Source organism: Amaranthus tricolor, chromosome 13, assembly GCF_026212465.1.
Source record: "Amaranthus tricolor cultivar Red isolate AtriRed21 chromosome 13, ASM2621246v1, whole genome shotgun sequence".
NCBI lineage: Eukaryota > Viridiplantae > Streptophyta > Magnoliopsida > Caryophyllales > Amaranthaceae > Amaranthus > Amaranthus tricolor.
In genome coordinates this window covers 17,838,939-17,854,748 of record NC_080059.1, presented here as the reverse complement: position 1 = coordinate 17,854,748, position 15,810 = coordinate 17,838,939, and the positions used below count along the sequence as shown (strand labels likewise).

Genomic DNA, 15,810 nt, shown 5'->3' with positions numbered 1-15,810 from the left:
CGGATGAACTGAAATGGACAAATATGATTGATAATCATCTTATAGCATATCAAAACATATTTATAAGATGTTACGATCCAACGATCACGATACTCTAACCAAGACATGTTTAAAATACAGCCAACAAAAAAACAGACAATTCATACTGAATTTTACCATACCCATGATTATGAATCGAAATCTGGAAATCATCAAATCTTTTCAATAAAGACCCGAGAGGTTACTAAAACAATTTTTTTTTTCCATCATCTAAAGTTGCTATCGAAGCTGCAGGCAAGACGAGCTAGGAAGCAGTTCAAGTTATGCTAATGTTACAGGATAATGTACAGAGACATAGTTAACTTCATTAGGATTTATCTAGGACCAACTAACAAGGCAATGTATCCTTGTTTATTTATGACTGCATAATATAACTCGTCGTTAATCAGGAAATAGAGCAAAGAACACTCAAAGACCGCCATTTTCTCCTGCTGTTTTAATTAACAGCTGATTATAAGCTTGCCTTGCTGTTCAAGTTTAAGGAGCAGATGCAATGCTGCAGAATCTTGAGCACTTTTCTTGTCAGCTCTCTGCTCTCCATCCGCCTCCAATACACCAAAGTCGGGTATGAGCAACGAGATTTTCGACATAAATATAAAATACGCAGTTTTTTTACTTGAACCTTCGCCCATTACAATAGGCGATGTTGATTTATGTTCAGAAGTTTCGAAGCTAGGCATAGGCCACTGTACTGTTTTACATAACTCGTACAGTGAGCTTCTCGGTCCACCTTTCTCTGTGTTTACCGCTCTAATAACAGGAATAGTAGCATTTGAAGCCCCCTTATTATTTCCACCAGGCAACACAACTACCTTTCGCTTCTTTGATTGAACGTCTGCATACTTCTTTTTAACCGTGACTGAACTCATATCTTGTGCATCTTTCTTTTTCCTCTTCGAAAAGCATCTATCATACGATATCCCTCTGTTCTCCAGCTCAATCAACAAATGAAGAGCCGCCTGTCCCTTGGCGGCTTTTTTAGTTTTACCGAATCCTTCCCCTATCAATAAAGCACCTTCCAGCTGTAATCTCAATTCTGCAAACATCCCATCTTTGTCGGTGAAACAGGTCTCTTTCGAGAAGTACCCAAGGTAATCGCACAATTCATTCAGTTCACGGAAGGGAGGCAAATCGAGATTATCAGGAGTTGCAATGGGAGACAACAATGGTTTGAAGATTCTCCAAACTTCTTCGACATCAAGCTTGGTATCAATTAGTACAGCCCCGACAATACTTTCCAACAGGTCGCCAAGAACCTTGGGACATTCTCTTCCTTGCAGTAATTTAGAATCCGATGTCTCAGAAACCAACGTAAGATACTCTGTTATTTGACTCGAAATAATATCAGAATTATACTGAAGATGCTGATATAGGTTTCGCCTCACAGAAACTTGAGCAAAATTTTCGTTTTTCACAGAAGCTGAGCGCAGGTCAGTTAACTCCCCGGGATCAATATCCATGTGAGTATGATATAGATGTCGGGTTATCAGCACATCGAGCACAGCATCCCCAAGAAATTCCAGCCTCTCGTAGGAAAAACCCACCCCAGTTTCTTGTTCCGTTAAATGAGTAATAGCTTCGAGTAGCAGTCCCTTGGTAACAAAGTCATACCCAAGCTTCGATTCTAAGGCCGTGATATGATCAAGCTTTTGCGCACAAGATTGGCTAGATGCAAGAGTAATAGCCTTGTCAACATAAAACGGACCCAATTCAGCTTCGATTCCTAGCCAATTCATGACATGAAGAGCGGCCTTTAATCCACCACCGATATAGTATGATCCAATCAGGGCTTCAACACAATCCGCTATGCATTTGGAAACCAACCACCGGTGTCCCCTATCACAATGCTTTCCGAGTACAATATTCTCATCAATACTATGATATCGACTATCCAACGGAACTTCAGTTGTGTTAACACCATGTGAACAAGGAACAGGATGGGCAGAAAGCTGCCCAGGGGCAACCCACCGACGGGGCTCAAATGCACTATCGCGAATGTACTCTTGTAACCCACGATTAGTTCCCAAAACATGCAAGTTCGCATTGCAAATAGTTCTTTGACGATGATTGGATAACGCTCCTTCATACTCCTCAGGATATTTAAGGAAAAGGTGACAGCTCACTGTATACTTCAGCACCGAATCACCGAGCAACTCCAAACGTTCTGAAGAGAAATCTTCACAGCATCTTAGAGTCGTAAGTGCTTCCAAAATTTGCGAGCATGGCATATGAAAGTCGTCAAAATTGTACGCAATCTCTTCCCGTAGCTGACAAGCTAACATCAGAGATTCCATCCGATGAATTATTGAAGGTATTAAATAGAACGCCCTTAACACCGATACATGGACATCTACATGAACCAAGAGCTCAGGAGGCATACGAACAAGATTCAGTTGATTTGCATCATCCAATTTGCGACTTGAAAGCTTCTTTCGACGCAACTCACTAGCCTCACTATCCGAGAGAAGATTGAATGGATTATGAGTCTGTTTCAGAAGCAACAACGGCTGCCCTGGATAAAACAGCACAATCCCATACTTTTTGTTGAAGTAATCAGCAAAACTAGAATACTTTTTTGATGGTTTTCCTCCAACGTCAGAATCGAAGGGACTCTCAGAAGACGTATCGACCAAGATGTCGAGAACATAATATATCCGACCAGTGTGAATGGACATAACGACAGATTCCTTCAAGTTTCCTCTCGACAATGAGCAGTTAGCCAGATGTACAACATCCTCACCCGAGATGTTCATGTTTTCTGAACAAAGGTCATCTCTAAAACCCCTATATTTGCTTCCGGACTGCTCAGCGCTCAACCAAGCAGATTTCTTCAGAAATTCTACCACAGAGACGCAGGATTCAATCTCCTTCCAGTTGATCTTCCAAGATTCTTGATCCAAGCCATCCGATGACTCAAGTGGTAAGATCAAATACATGTATGATGTGCTCCATAGAAGATCACTATCGTTTTGGAGAAGAAACTCTCGTCCGGTACCTCTTCCTTTTGATCCAAGAAACAATTTACCAAACAACCCATTAAATAAAAGTTCATGAAAGCGCATTGCCTGCTTTATTTTGTCCGATCCCAGATGTACTTCGCCACATGGGACAACCGATGCTTTAGCAGTTTTGTCGAGTAAATATAAATCTACTTTGACATTAGCTATATCAACATCTAGCTTTGACTCAGTCAGAAGAACGAAACTGCTGTACTGCTCAACATCACAAGAGAAATCGATCTTGTAAACATGGAAAACAGCACCATGAAGATTGTTTATCCATGTACCAGATAAGGCACGAACATTAATAATTCCATGCAACTCCTTTCTTTTTGTGGTTCCAGCACCAGCTAATGCGTTGCCTTTTAGTTTTTGATCAGTTTCATCACACCCATCTATATGACGGTCATCTAGAATATCCATCAGATGCAATATCTTACAAGCTTAAACAAGTTTAATAAAATATAAGATCTACTTGGCTTTGGCCATGATGCGATCTGACAATCCCTACAAAACAAATTGAATTGAAGACCCATAAGTACTCAGAAAAACTCCGTTGGAAGCAACAAATACATAAGTTGGTGTGATGAATGCACATATTCTCGTGCTAGTGGATAGTCCGTGATTTAACGTTTCATGTCTTCTAAACCTCACTCTCTCACTCTTTAAACTCATATTAGACACAAAGGGCTCCTCTCTAGTCATTTTTGAATGACACAATAACAATAACAACAATATCAAAGCCTTAATTCCAAAAGATTAGAGTCAACTACATGAACCTATAAATATAGTCATACTTGAATGAGCACAGAAAAGATTTAAGAGAAACGCATGACCTAACTAGACTACAATCAAACCCCACCCCTCTATCTAATATACTTTGTTCCCTTGATAACTCTCCACCAAACAAGAATCCTTTTCCAAACAAGGAAGTTTGGTTTAATCACTTAAATTAATTTGCAAATTGAACGGAACCCATTCATGGAAAAACAGCATGTCATTTTCTTGTAAATGGAACCCCATACCAACCCATGTTAAATTTTCATCACTACTAATAACACCACTTCCAGGGCCGGATTCAAGCCGTTCAAGGTGCCCAACCGCCTAGGGCCGTTAGAAAAACCCCTTATAGTTCATCAATCAACCCAATGTTAAATTTTTGCGAAAATTTGGTCCATATTTTACCATTAGTAGTTGATGAAAGGTCTCAATTTTGTAAAATTAAAAAGTAAATAGGGTATCTATACTCGACTCTTTTCTCGTCCCTAACTGGCCTAAAGAAAAAGATATCATAAGAGTAAGACAAGCATGAGCATGAATCTTAACAAGTGACTTTCTAAGAAAAATTACACTTAAAAATTCATTACCATTAACATTTTATAATACCAGGTAACAAACAGTAGTAACAGCTGTTGCACTATTAGTGTCCTGTTATCAATTTAAATTCAGATATCTGATAATAACGGGGATGTTTATGTTTCCAAACAAGAAGACATGATTTTAATATTTTACTTTAAAAGCTAATTTATTAAAATGCCTAATTAATTCACAGAAGCAAATTTGATCAGCAAACATAACTCACTCAAAAACTTAAGTCCAAAACAATAACTGAACCAGAACTATAACTGCAAATATTAATTAATAATTATAAACTCACAAATCACATAATAATTTTTGAACACATCTAACTTCATCCCGTGAAACTCATTTTAACAAAAATTAATCTTAGAATATTCCATAATCCCATTGATACTCCTCGATACATAGAGTTTGACACCATATCACTCAAAAATCTCTCGTATATTTGAGACATTTTTCTGATTTGAGTTTCTACCATATGTCTAAAAATCTCAATTATATGGTGTAAATTTAGAGGAAATAAAAAAGTCTTATAGCAAATATCATTAATTCTAACAAAAATCATGATCCTGACCTTAAAAAAAATAGCAAAACCACCTTTTTTTTTTTCTTTTCCGCTTAATATTAAAGCAAAAAATTTGTTGATAATTTGATGAATCACAAATTGAATCACCATTTATCAGAAGACAGAATGAAACAGAGAAATTGTTGGAGAATGAAATTAAAAATTAAGAACCCAAAAATGTTACAGAATAATCATTAAATGGATCAATATCCATGCATTGCTAAAATTAAAGAAGAAAAATAGCTTGAATAGAAAGCGTACCAGAAGATATAGTTGGTAGAAAAGAGAAACAAGATGCTATGAAATATGATTATAATTGATTCTCTCTGTATTTGGTAGTATCTCTCTTCAATGGTTATGTTATGTTTTAAGTGGTGTCAGTTTAGTTGAGTTGAATTAAGGACTATGTCTATGGCTTTTAAAGTAAAACCACAACTACCGGCGCAGATATCTTTTAATATAACTCCTTCCTTTCCTACTTTTGTTCATTTTAGTTTTTTACTTTTGGGAAATTTTAAAGTATATATATTCAACATAAAATATTAAATTCGATGTAAAGTTTATTATATAATTTTTATAATTTTTTATGATGGATACTAAAAAATAGTATTGGGCAAATAAATATTTTCTTTTTTGAAAAATGTAAATAAATATTTTAGAAAAATTATTGATGGTACTCCTAAGTTTTTGCATTTTATTAATGGTATACCTAAATTTTTTCGATTATCAATGGTATTCTCCTGTTATTGAGTGTCTTACAACCTTAACCTTTTCTAATTTTTTCCGTCTAAAATCGTCCAAAATCGTTAACCTTTTTTCTTTTTCTTTTATTTTTTTATGTTTTCAATTGAAAAATAATAGAAAAAGAAAAAATTAACGATTTTGAACAATTTTAGACGGAAAAAAGTAGATTAGGTTAACAGTTGTAAAATGCTCAATAAAAAAGGTACCATTGATAATCAAACACTTAAAAATATCACCGATAAAGTGTCAAAATTTAGAAATATCATTGATAATTTCCTATACTCTATATTTAGTGCTTTTAAAGTTATTTTTCAAAATGCAAATAAGTGTTTAAAAAGGTAGCGTTTGAAAAAGTAGCTTTCAAAATTATTTTGTGCAAGTCTTTCTCGATATTTTTTTCTTAGTCAAATTCCGTTTTTTAGATCTCTTATTTTTGTAAACTTGCAAATTTGCAAAGTTGCGAAGATAAAGGAAATGAAAAAAATTAAATAGTATTATCTCTTTTCTCCACTTTTATTTTTGCATTATAAATTTTTATTAAGGTTATTATATCATTTTTCTATTATCTTTGAATTGTTGTTGATATTTAATTAATAAAATTAAATAAATAAATCTAAAATTAAGTATTAAAAATTAATTAAAATAATAAATTATATTCTGACAGTTACATCTACTCAAGAGTTGCAACTACTTAAACAACTACTGTTACAACTAGAACTACTTAGATAACTAATAGATATCTCACAGATATATTATGCCGAACAGTTCTAAAATTGAATTTCACTTAATTTTTTTCTTCCCTAACCTGTAATAATAAAAACAAAACTTGTTATCCCACTGGCAAATTGATCAAACTCGAAATTCTACTCCAACCAACAAGACATTTTTTTCCCCAAAAATTGGTAAGTTTAAGATTTGAGGTAAACTTTAGTAAGTTTGAGATTAACATTTAGGAGTATATTTTAACATTAAAACTAATTATTTTTGGGGATCTTTCCAAGTTGAGCCTTAACATTTTAAAAACTCTTTTTGGTTAACTAACATAAATAAATAACTAATGAAATTTAAAGCAGTAACAAAGAATTTATATAGTGCGTTTTTTGATAATTGTAATTTCATAAGTTTAACATTTATTATTTTCTTTGTCCTAATAAATTTTGATACATTTAAACAAATTGATTTATGGGAATTTATTTGTTTTAATAACCATGATCAACTGAAACAACACTAATCACATTATTTTGATGTACTTTAGAATTTAATTCCCTGCAACTTAATTATCGGAATTGATTTCGGACTTGATGGAAAATATTATCTACAACAGTGTTATATAATAATTAATATGGTTTATCATAACTCAAAAATTATAAATTAGTCCGCCATTAAAAATAAGGGATAAGGGAGATTGAACTTTTAATGACAAATTCAAAATTCATTGATAATCATATTGTTCAACCACAAAATTAAAGAAGGGATTTAATAATAATGCTTGATGCAATGTTAAAATTAAAGAAGGAAAAATTGGTTGAATTTAAAGCTAGCGTACCTTAAGTTTTGGCAGGCTGAAGAGAAAGTAGATGATATAATTCGCTCTCTCTCTCTCTCTGACTCTCTCTTTGGTGATTATGTTCTGAAAAGGTATCAGTAAAGTTGAATTATTGTTGAATTCAATGTATAAAAATGAATTCAAGGTCCCTATACTCTTTTTAAGACTTTTATTTTGGTAACTTTTATACTTATTTTTTGGTAACTTAATTTGGTAAGCTGATCATTCACGTTAGTATTTTTAAATTTGAAATTATTATTTTTTGTTAATTTTAACAATTTCAATATATAATATGTTAAAATGTCGTTTTGATTCACTAATTTGAATATATAGCAATAAATTTAAAATTTTAACAAAGAATTTGTATTTTGATTTATAGGAAGTTGTATACTTATATTTAATAGGTGCGTTTATTTTTTATGCACCCTGTCCTAATGATTTTACAGTTATTTGAACTATTATTTATTCAGATGAGTTCATTATATTTTCATCTTGACACATGAGCCCACATTATATCGGATCGTTTTGATTACAAATGCAATATCAACTCAATTCTTTTCCACATCCCAGACATTATTATTATTATTATTATTATTATTATTATTATTATTATTGTCTTTTTTCTCTCTTCCAAAACTAAAAATAATACTTTATAGTATACTCTCTTTGTTTCTTTCATTTGATTACAAGATTTGAAGAATGGTTATATTTTGTTACTCCTTATTTAGAAATATACTTTATTCGTCTCTAAAAATATTGTCATATTTGTTATAAAAAGCTCTCAGATTCAATATATAAATATTGTAAATTTAATAGGACAAATGAATTGTTAGTGAAAAGAGACATGATCATATCAACACCATATAAAAAATAAATATTAATTTTAAAAATTGTGTAAAATATTTGGAGTATAATCAATAAAAATGCTAAATCAAATAATGGCGATTTTATATGGCAAAAACTTTTCAAAATACTCATTATAACAAACTCTGATACAGTATTTAAAGACACAATATTGTTAATATTTTTTTTCATGCTCTTATTCACAAACTTATTTAGTCTTACCTACATATATTTTTTATATATCCAAAATAACAATATGAAAGTGAAAATTTCGGACAATATATGATGATGGTTACTATTCTTCCATTTCAGTCACTGTGCGTTATTTGCTTTTATTATGAAAATTAAAAAGTAGATTAAAATAAGTTAAAGTAGTTAGATACTAAGAAATAAGATAGAGAATATAAAGAGTCAAAAGAGTAACATTGATATTAATGAGTTATTCTTGTGAGAAACCGTCTCACAATCTTAAAACAATGCAAAGAGCTTATATGTTAATAATTATATTAAGGAAAATTTGCTAAGAGTAATCCCAACAACTATCACCCGTTGGCCAAAAATAATCCCAACTATCAATTATTTTTTAATAATCCCAACTATCCTTCGAATTTGTTCAAAACAGACCCCCTCCACAATGACCGGCTGGTGCAGGTTGCTGGGTTATTTTTTTTACCTTTTTTTAAGTCAACTATTCAAAATAATAAAATGTCCTTCATCTTCATTAAACTCCTCTTCTTCATTCATTCTTCCTCCGTTATCCAACTCTACATCATCACCTACCTTGAGTATATAAACAGCTATTGCCCTAAATTTAACACCTAGCTTTGCCATTTTCATTACACTTTCATTACTATTAACCCTTTTCAAACCTTCTTGAAATTGAATACAACTTGGGTTCATAATAAATAAAGAATGTTCATAATCAACCCCAACCTTACTTACTATTAGATCATCCAAATCAAACCACGAAATTAGGTCAGTATCAATTTTTATGGTACAACCTTCACCACCCACATAATCTAAACCATTGTTTTTCCATATAAATTTACCCCCAAACCAAAGTTTTGCAGTAATTTGTCAAAAACACCAGCCTAAACCGAAAAAAATGGGCAAAATCAACAACTAATATCATCCAAAACCAACAATTTACAAGAAAAACTTAAATTTAAATGCAACTAGATAATTAGGGAAAATCGACATTACCATCAATTGAAGCGGAATTGGGCAGCAGCTTTCACTATGCGATGTGCGTATGAACTTGTTCACCTTCAGATGAATTCCTCGCCTTCAATCAGAAATTCTAGGGTTTAAAATGAAGTTTTGAGAAGGATATTTGAGAGCTTATCAATGGCGGAAGGATGAGAGTGTAAACGGGTTTAGTGAAATTGAAAAAGTAATTTCTTATTTTGTTTTACTAAGTAAAAAAAAAGGTAAAAAAAATAATAGTCCAAGTAACCTGCAGTAGCTGTTCAGTATGGGGGGTCTGTTTTGAGCAAATTGTATGGATAGTTAGGATTATTAAAAAATAATAGATAGTTTGGATTATTTTTAACCAACGGGTGATAATTGGAATTATTCTGAGCAAAATTTCCTTATATTAATTGGGATATATTTAACTCATATTTGAGAAATATGTAAAGATAAAATTGTCTCACATAAAAATTTAAAAAAATTATTTTAGAAGAATTTATTAAAACAGAAAAAAAAAAAAAAAGTAAAGCAAATTACACGACACAAACTCTTTTTAACTTTTGTCTACAGTTTTTTTGTGTTGGGGAATGGGCAGTATTGGTTTCGAGGCGGGCGGATTTCACCATTCCACAAAAGCTCACATCGAATTCGTACCCATTCGTTTCTCTAAATTACAATCAAATCAAGACAAATATTGAAAACAACAAAATCAGTATGTTTTCAAAAAGTATATAGAAAGTTTTCTTTAGTATGTGCGAAAATTTTTAGAGCTTTGTTAAATACGGTTAGATTTTTTATTGTTTCACCGCTTTTTATATATTGAAATTTTAATTTTGTCTTTAATATAATTTTATTTTTTTAATTTCTCTTTAAAAAAATTCTCTGAACAAAAATTTAATATTGAAATACAATGGTAAATGAAAATGATCACTAAAATGATTTGGTAAACATCGATAACGATCGTTAATTTCGAAAAAAATTGCTTGTGCTGAAATTTGATACATGTTTACTCTTTTGGCCATACTTTTTGATAGAAAAATCACCTTAATGCAATGTTTGTTTTCGGCATTAGAAACTAGACTTCAAGATCTTTCCAATAATATATTATATGCTCAATTCTAATAACCGAGCGAGAAATGATGATCATTTAAAGTTTGTGCTGAAATTTGATACATGTTAATCTTTTGGCCATAACTTTTTGTAGGAAAATCGCATTAATACAAAGTTTACAGCATTGAAAATTATAATTCAACAGTTTTCCAACGATATATTATATGCTTAATTCTAATAAAGAAGCGAGAAATGACGACCGTTTAAAGTTTACACTGATTTTTAGTACATCTTGCCGCACAAAATGCGCGACTGGACTGTGATTGAGTCGCACTCGACCAATTAAAGTTTACATTGATTTTCAGTAACTACAATTGCTATGTTCGTCGTTTTGTGTTTTGTTACAAGTACAAATCATAAAAAATCTAGGCCCTGAACTTGAAAAGAATCTGATCTTTCGAGACCTTGACAGTCTTGATATATTATATGTTCTAACTAATTTGTTTCGCAGGAATGTTTTAAAAGTCTTGAGGTTTTACGAACCTTAATATTTTAGAATATGTCTTATATGTTTTAAGAACATTGACCTTTTGAAATATGTCTATATGATTGAAACAATGATATTTTAAAATAGGGATAGTCTATCTAGTAACAACATAAAATATGTTGTACTTAAAGCTATAGCAACATTAATGGGCTAAAAACATTTAATTGACTGTTAAGTTTTGAAATATCTTTATTTAGCCTTATCTTATTTCCTTAAAGCTACACTAGATTTTATAGTTAAGATTTGCTACTACTGGTGTTCCATAAAAGTATGTTGCTACTATATAGTATATTCCTAAGATATTTTACAACTTAACAGCCAATAAAACGTTTTTAATCCAATAATATTACTGTAGCTTTAAGTACAATAATACAATGTTTTTCTGTAAATTTTATTTTATGATTTGCTACCACTGATGTTTCATATAAGTATATTGCTACCATATAGAATATCCCTTGAAATATGATTTAGAACCATGATCCACTAAAATATGTTATAGAACCTTGATCTTTTAACATATGTTTGTGTCTTATTATGTTTGTCTTCCATCAAGGGGGAGATTGTTGACCCCTTTGATCAATCCATCATCATATGTTATGATGGAAGACAATACTAGCCGTTTATTATTGATAAATGCATGCAATTATTTTCTATGCGATTCGTATGTTTTCGTAGCATGTAAAAAACCGGAGGATTGCTAAACTATGCATTATAGCTGTTTGCTGTAATATTTGGCAAACATATTTTGTTGCCTAAAAATGGTTCAATCCAACGGCTACTAGAAGATCTTTAAAGGTATGATTTCTATTCTTATTTATTAGATCTCATAATATATGACAAATATGATATTTTGATTCCAACATATAAGTTGACATATAAAAAGGATTCACTTACCTAAAATCCAAATGACATGATTTGAATTCATAATTGATTTCGGTAAGATATTAATTGATATTAATTAAATCTCAAATATATGACAAGATCCTAATTGATTATTTCCTAAAAGGTTGCTTTATATATTCAATTATTTCACTTGCCTAAAATTGGTTGATATAATCTAAGCAAGTAGATGATTTTATTCTTAAGTGTTACTCTGTTTTTTCTACCGTTATATATTGACTATACTAACAAGTATTATTATAGGAACAAAAACTTTGGAAACAAAGGAATGGTACCCATTTCAAGGCCTTAACTTAAGCTGAAGAATGAAAGGAAGAATGACACACCAATAAAGAGCTAATACATTCTGGATGCACATTGCTATAGTCTTTCAAAGTCTCAAAAGAATCCTAATTCAAGAATTACTCCTAAGCTTTACATTCATGTTAAACTTTTAAGGTGGTTTTGTAATTATCATTTGAGTAATTTCTTGTATTCACAATTGTTGAAGACTTAACTCATTTAAGTGATGATATTCAAAAATCATATTAAATTAATCAATAAATTAAGTAGTTATATATTTATTGATTAATAAGTTCAAAATCATATATAATATGAATAAGTTTAAATGGTATTTTAATCAAAACATGTTTAGTCCAAAAATAACCTAAGCTAAAATTATTCGATGTTATGAGTTAAATAAATTGGACTAAGTACGCTTTTAGTCTTAAAAATATGTTAGAATATTTGCTTATTAAGATAATGTAATTACACTATGTTAACAAATCTCTTTTCGTTGAATGTAAGCTTTCCTAAATGTGTGGAATCGGTCTTCTTAAATTTGTGTATGTGTTGTCAAGTTTTCCCACATTATAGGAAAGAGTGATTAGAAGTTTCTTAAGTCTTAGAAAATAAAATATTTTATGAAATCTAAAATCGGATTAACAATTATTCATGATTTAAGTTGAGTATAATTAAGCAAATTAAACGTATAATAATAGTTATAAAAACACTTGGTTATTGCTACTTTTAGAATTAACATGATAGGATTGACTAAGTCTTGAAAAATCCTTAAAAATAGTTGTATGTTTTGAACTAGTAAGGAGCATCCATGAGGAGCGTTTAACTAACTGGTTTACAAGGTTTTGAGTCTGAAGTCCAACCTAACCAAGTTGAGATAAATAAGGAGATGAAGCATATGATATACAAAGGCTAGTAGGAGGCGTCCTATATATATTTGAAGTTTCCTCAAACTTGAAGATTTATGCATTGCATACTTATAACTATTTCTCTAAGCTTCAACATATTTATAAGAGTTACAATCTTGTTCTTCATTTGTGTTTTATTTCTCATCAATTGTATAGGTCTTAGAGTTTTATGAGAGTTAGATTAGAAATTTAATTACGCCTCAAACTTAGAATACTTTTGAAAGTATTCGATTGTTTTCTATTTTGTGAGATTGTGATTTGTCATTTCTTAAAGAAAATTTGTAGAACCTTCTTCAAGGGGAAGAACGTGGTGAGAGAAGATAGAGAGATTTTCTTGGTGGTCTATGTTCCATTAATAAAAAAGGTTTGAATCCTGAGAGTTGACAAGGAATCCATAGGCGGGGAGGTTGCTATCGATAGCTAAACCTCGATAATAAATCGCTTGTTTTGTCTATCTTTACTTTCCGCACCATAGCTTAGTTTTGATAATTGAGTTAAGAATAGTTTCCAGAAAACTATTTGAAGCACTTCCCAAGCTCTTGAGCTAACTGTAAAGATAAAATTTTAAATGGGCATAATCTCTATCCACCCCCTCTTTAGAGGATTATAAAACTCCTATCAACCTTCAATTGATATCAGAACTGAGTTTCACGTGTGAAGATTAATTAACTTGTGATGGATCCGATAAGAGAAGGTTTATTTGCCCAAGGTTGTTCGTGCTCTAGGTCTCCCTTGTTTTGTGCAACAAAATTTTCACATTGGAAAACATTGATGAAGATGTTTGTGATAGATCAAGACATGGAGTTATGGGGCATCATTACTAAAGTATATAAGGTTCCAACGAAAAAGGATACGGAAGGAAATGATGTTCAAAAGTCTGAATCCAAATATTCTCGAAGTGATTTGGAAGTTATGTCGAAGAACTATAGAGCGATTAATCAATCATGTTGTGCTCTATTAGTATCAAGTTATCGATTTTAATAGGGTTTCATCATGTACATGAGTGCCAAGGAAATATGGAATAAATTGGTTGTGACCTACGAAGGAACAAGCCAAGTGAAGGAAACAAAGATCAACATCCTCATGCATCAATATGAAATGTTCAAGATGAAAAAGGATGAGAATATTAATGATATGTTTACACACTTTACTTTAATTATTAATAGTTTAAACTCTCATGACAAAAAATTTTCTAATGCAGAGAAGGTCTAGAAGGTCTTATGTTTTCTTCTAAGATCAAATGGGGTCCTAAAGTCACCACCATAGAAAAAGCCCAAGATTTGAGAATGTTACCACTTGATTCTTGGAAAACACACTACTCATGAACTCACCATTCATGATAATGGTGAAAGTGATGTTCTACAATTCATGAAGAACCTTGCACTTAAGGCAAACAATAGTGAAGAAACCTCAAGCGAATACGAAGAAAGTGATGATGAAGATGATCCTTTTACTCTAATTATAAAAGGTCTAGAAGGCATAATGAAGATGAGAAAAAGATTTAGAAGATATAAATAACCAAATGACTACAAAGGTAAGTCTTCTTCAAATTCCAATTCTAAATCTAACAAACTTGCTTGTTTTGAATGTGGATCTACAGAACATCTTTTGAAAGAATGTCCTAAAAAGAAGACGGAATATTACAAGAAGAACAAAAAGAAACAAGCACTGATTACAAAATGGAGTGACTCCGAGGGGTCAAGTGAATCAAAAAATGATGTAGAATAAGCTCATTTATATCTTATGCCTAATATTGATATAGAGAACGAAGAAGACAACTCTAAAGAGGTATTAGATTTTCTTAATTCTTGTTTTAAAGATGAATTAGTTAAAGCACTTTTCGACATGTTTCAAAATGAACAAATCTTAAAAGACAAAAAGAAAATACTAAAAGGTTGAAGCCATTCTCAAAGCGTTGTAAAGAGATGCAAACCCGCTAAATCTTCCAAATGTTTCGGTTATTATTCATCATGGAAGAGAATTTGATCAATTAGGCTTCAATTTCTTTTGTGAAAAATATGGTATAAATTACAACTCTTCGGCTCCTAGGACACTCCAACAAAATGGTGTGGTGGAAAAGAAAACCCACACTTTAGAAGAAATGGATAGAACTTTGCTAATTGAAAACGGATTAGGTAAACACTATTAGGCCAAAGCGATTAATACAACAAATTTAGTGATAAGATGTCTCATTCGACCTATTTCAAAGAAGACCCACTATGAGGTATTTATAGGAAGAAAATCAAACATAACCTACCTTAGACCATTTGGTTGTAAGCTAAGTGTTTCATCCACAATAATGGTAAGGATAATTTAGGTAATTTTGATGCTCGAAGTAATGAAGGTTTATTTCTAGGTTATATCTTAAAAAGTAAGGCTTATAGAGTACTAAATAAGCGTATAAGTATGGTAGACGAAAGTATACATGTTGTATCTGATGAATAAAACAATGATATATTAAGTATAGTATATGAATCGAGAGCGAAGATGAAGTAAATGTCAATCAACAAGATAAAGATGGAAAGAATTATTTGCAAGAACCATTACAAAGTCTTGAAGATGTTAAAGATGTTGAGGATAAAAAGGGGGCGAATGAGACTAAACTCCTTTAAGTGAAGATATTCAAAACTCATATTAAATTAATCAATAAATTAAGTAATTATATTAATTGATTAATAGGTTCAAAATCATATTTAATATGAATAAGTTTAAATGGTATTTAAATCATAACTTGTTTAGAACAAAAATAACCTAAGATAAAATTAGTCATGCATTATAAGTTAAATAAATTAGATTAAGTATTATTCATAATTTTACTACACCCTTTTAGTCATAAAAAT

The 15,810-nt window shown here is 31.2% G+C and overlaps 1 protein-coding gene across 3 annotated transcripts; it reads right to left on the bottom strand.

Moving 5' to 3' along the window:
- Positions 1–117: 117 nt before the first annotated feature.
- Positions 118–9,773, bottom strand: LOC130797501 (endoribonuclease Dicer homolog 3). 3 transcript variants are annotated; one of them, XM_057660106.1, is made up of 3 exons: positions 9,299–9,773; positions 7,253–7,336; positions 118–3,545 (listed from the first exon to the last, which is right to left on the bottom strand). In XM_057660106.1, the coding sequence occupies exon 3, from the start codon at positions 3,459–3,461 to the stop codon at positions 480–482; it is 2,982 nt and encodes a 993-aa protein (XP_057516089.1). In that variant the 5' UTR covers positions 3,462–3,545; positions 7,253–7,336; positions 9,299–9,773; the 3' UTR covers positions 118–479. The 3 variants fall into 3 exon arrangements, with proteins under 3 accessions (XP_057516089.1, XP_057516090.1, XP_057516088.1); XM_057660107.1 differs by lacking the exon at positions 7,253–7,336; XM_057660105.1 differs by lacking the exons at positions 7,253–7,336; positions 9,299–9,773 and adding an exon at positions 5,224–5,432.
- Positions 9,774–15,810: the final 6,037 nt, after the last annotated feature.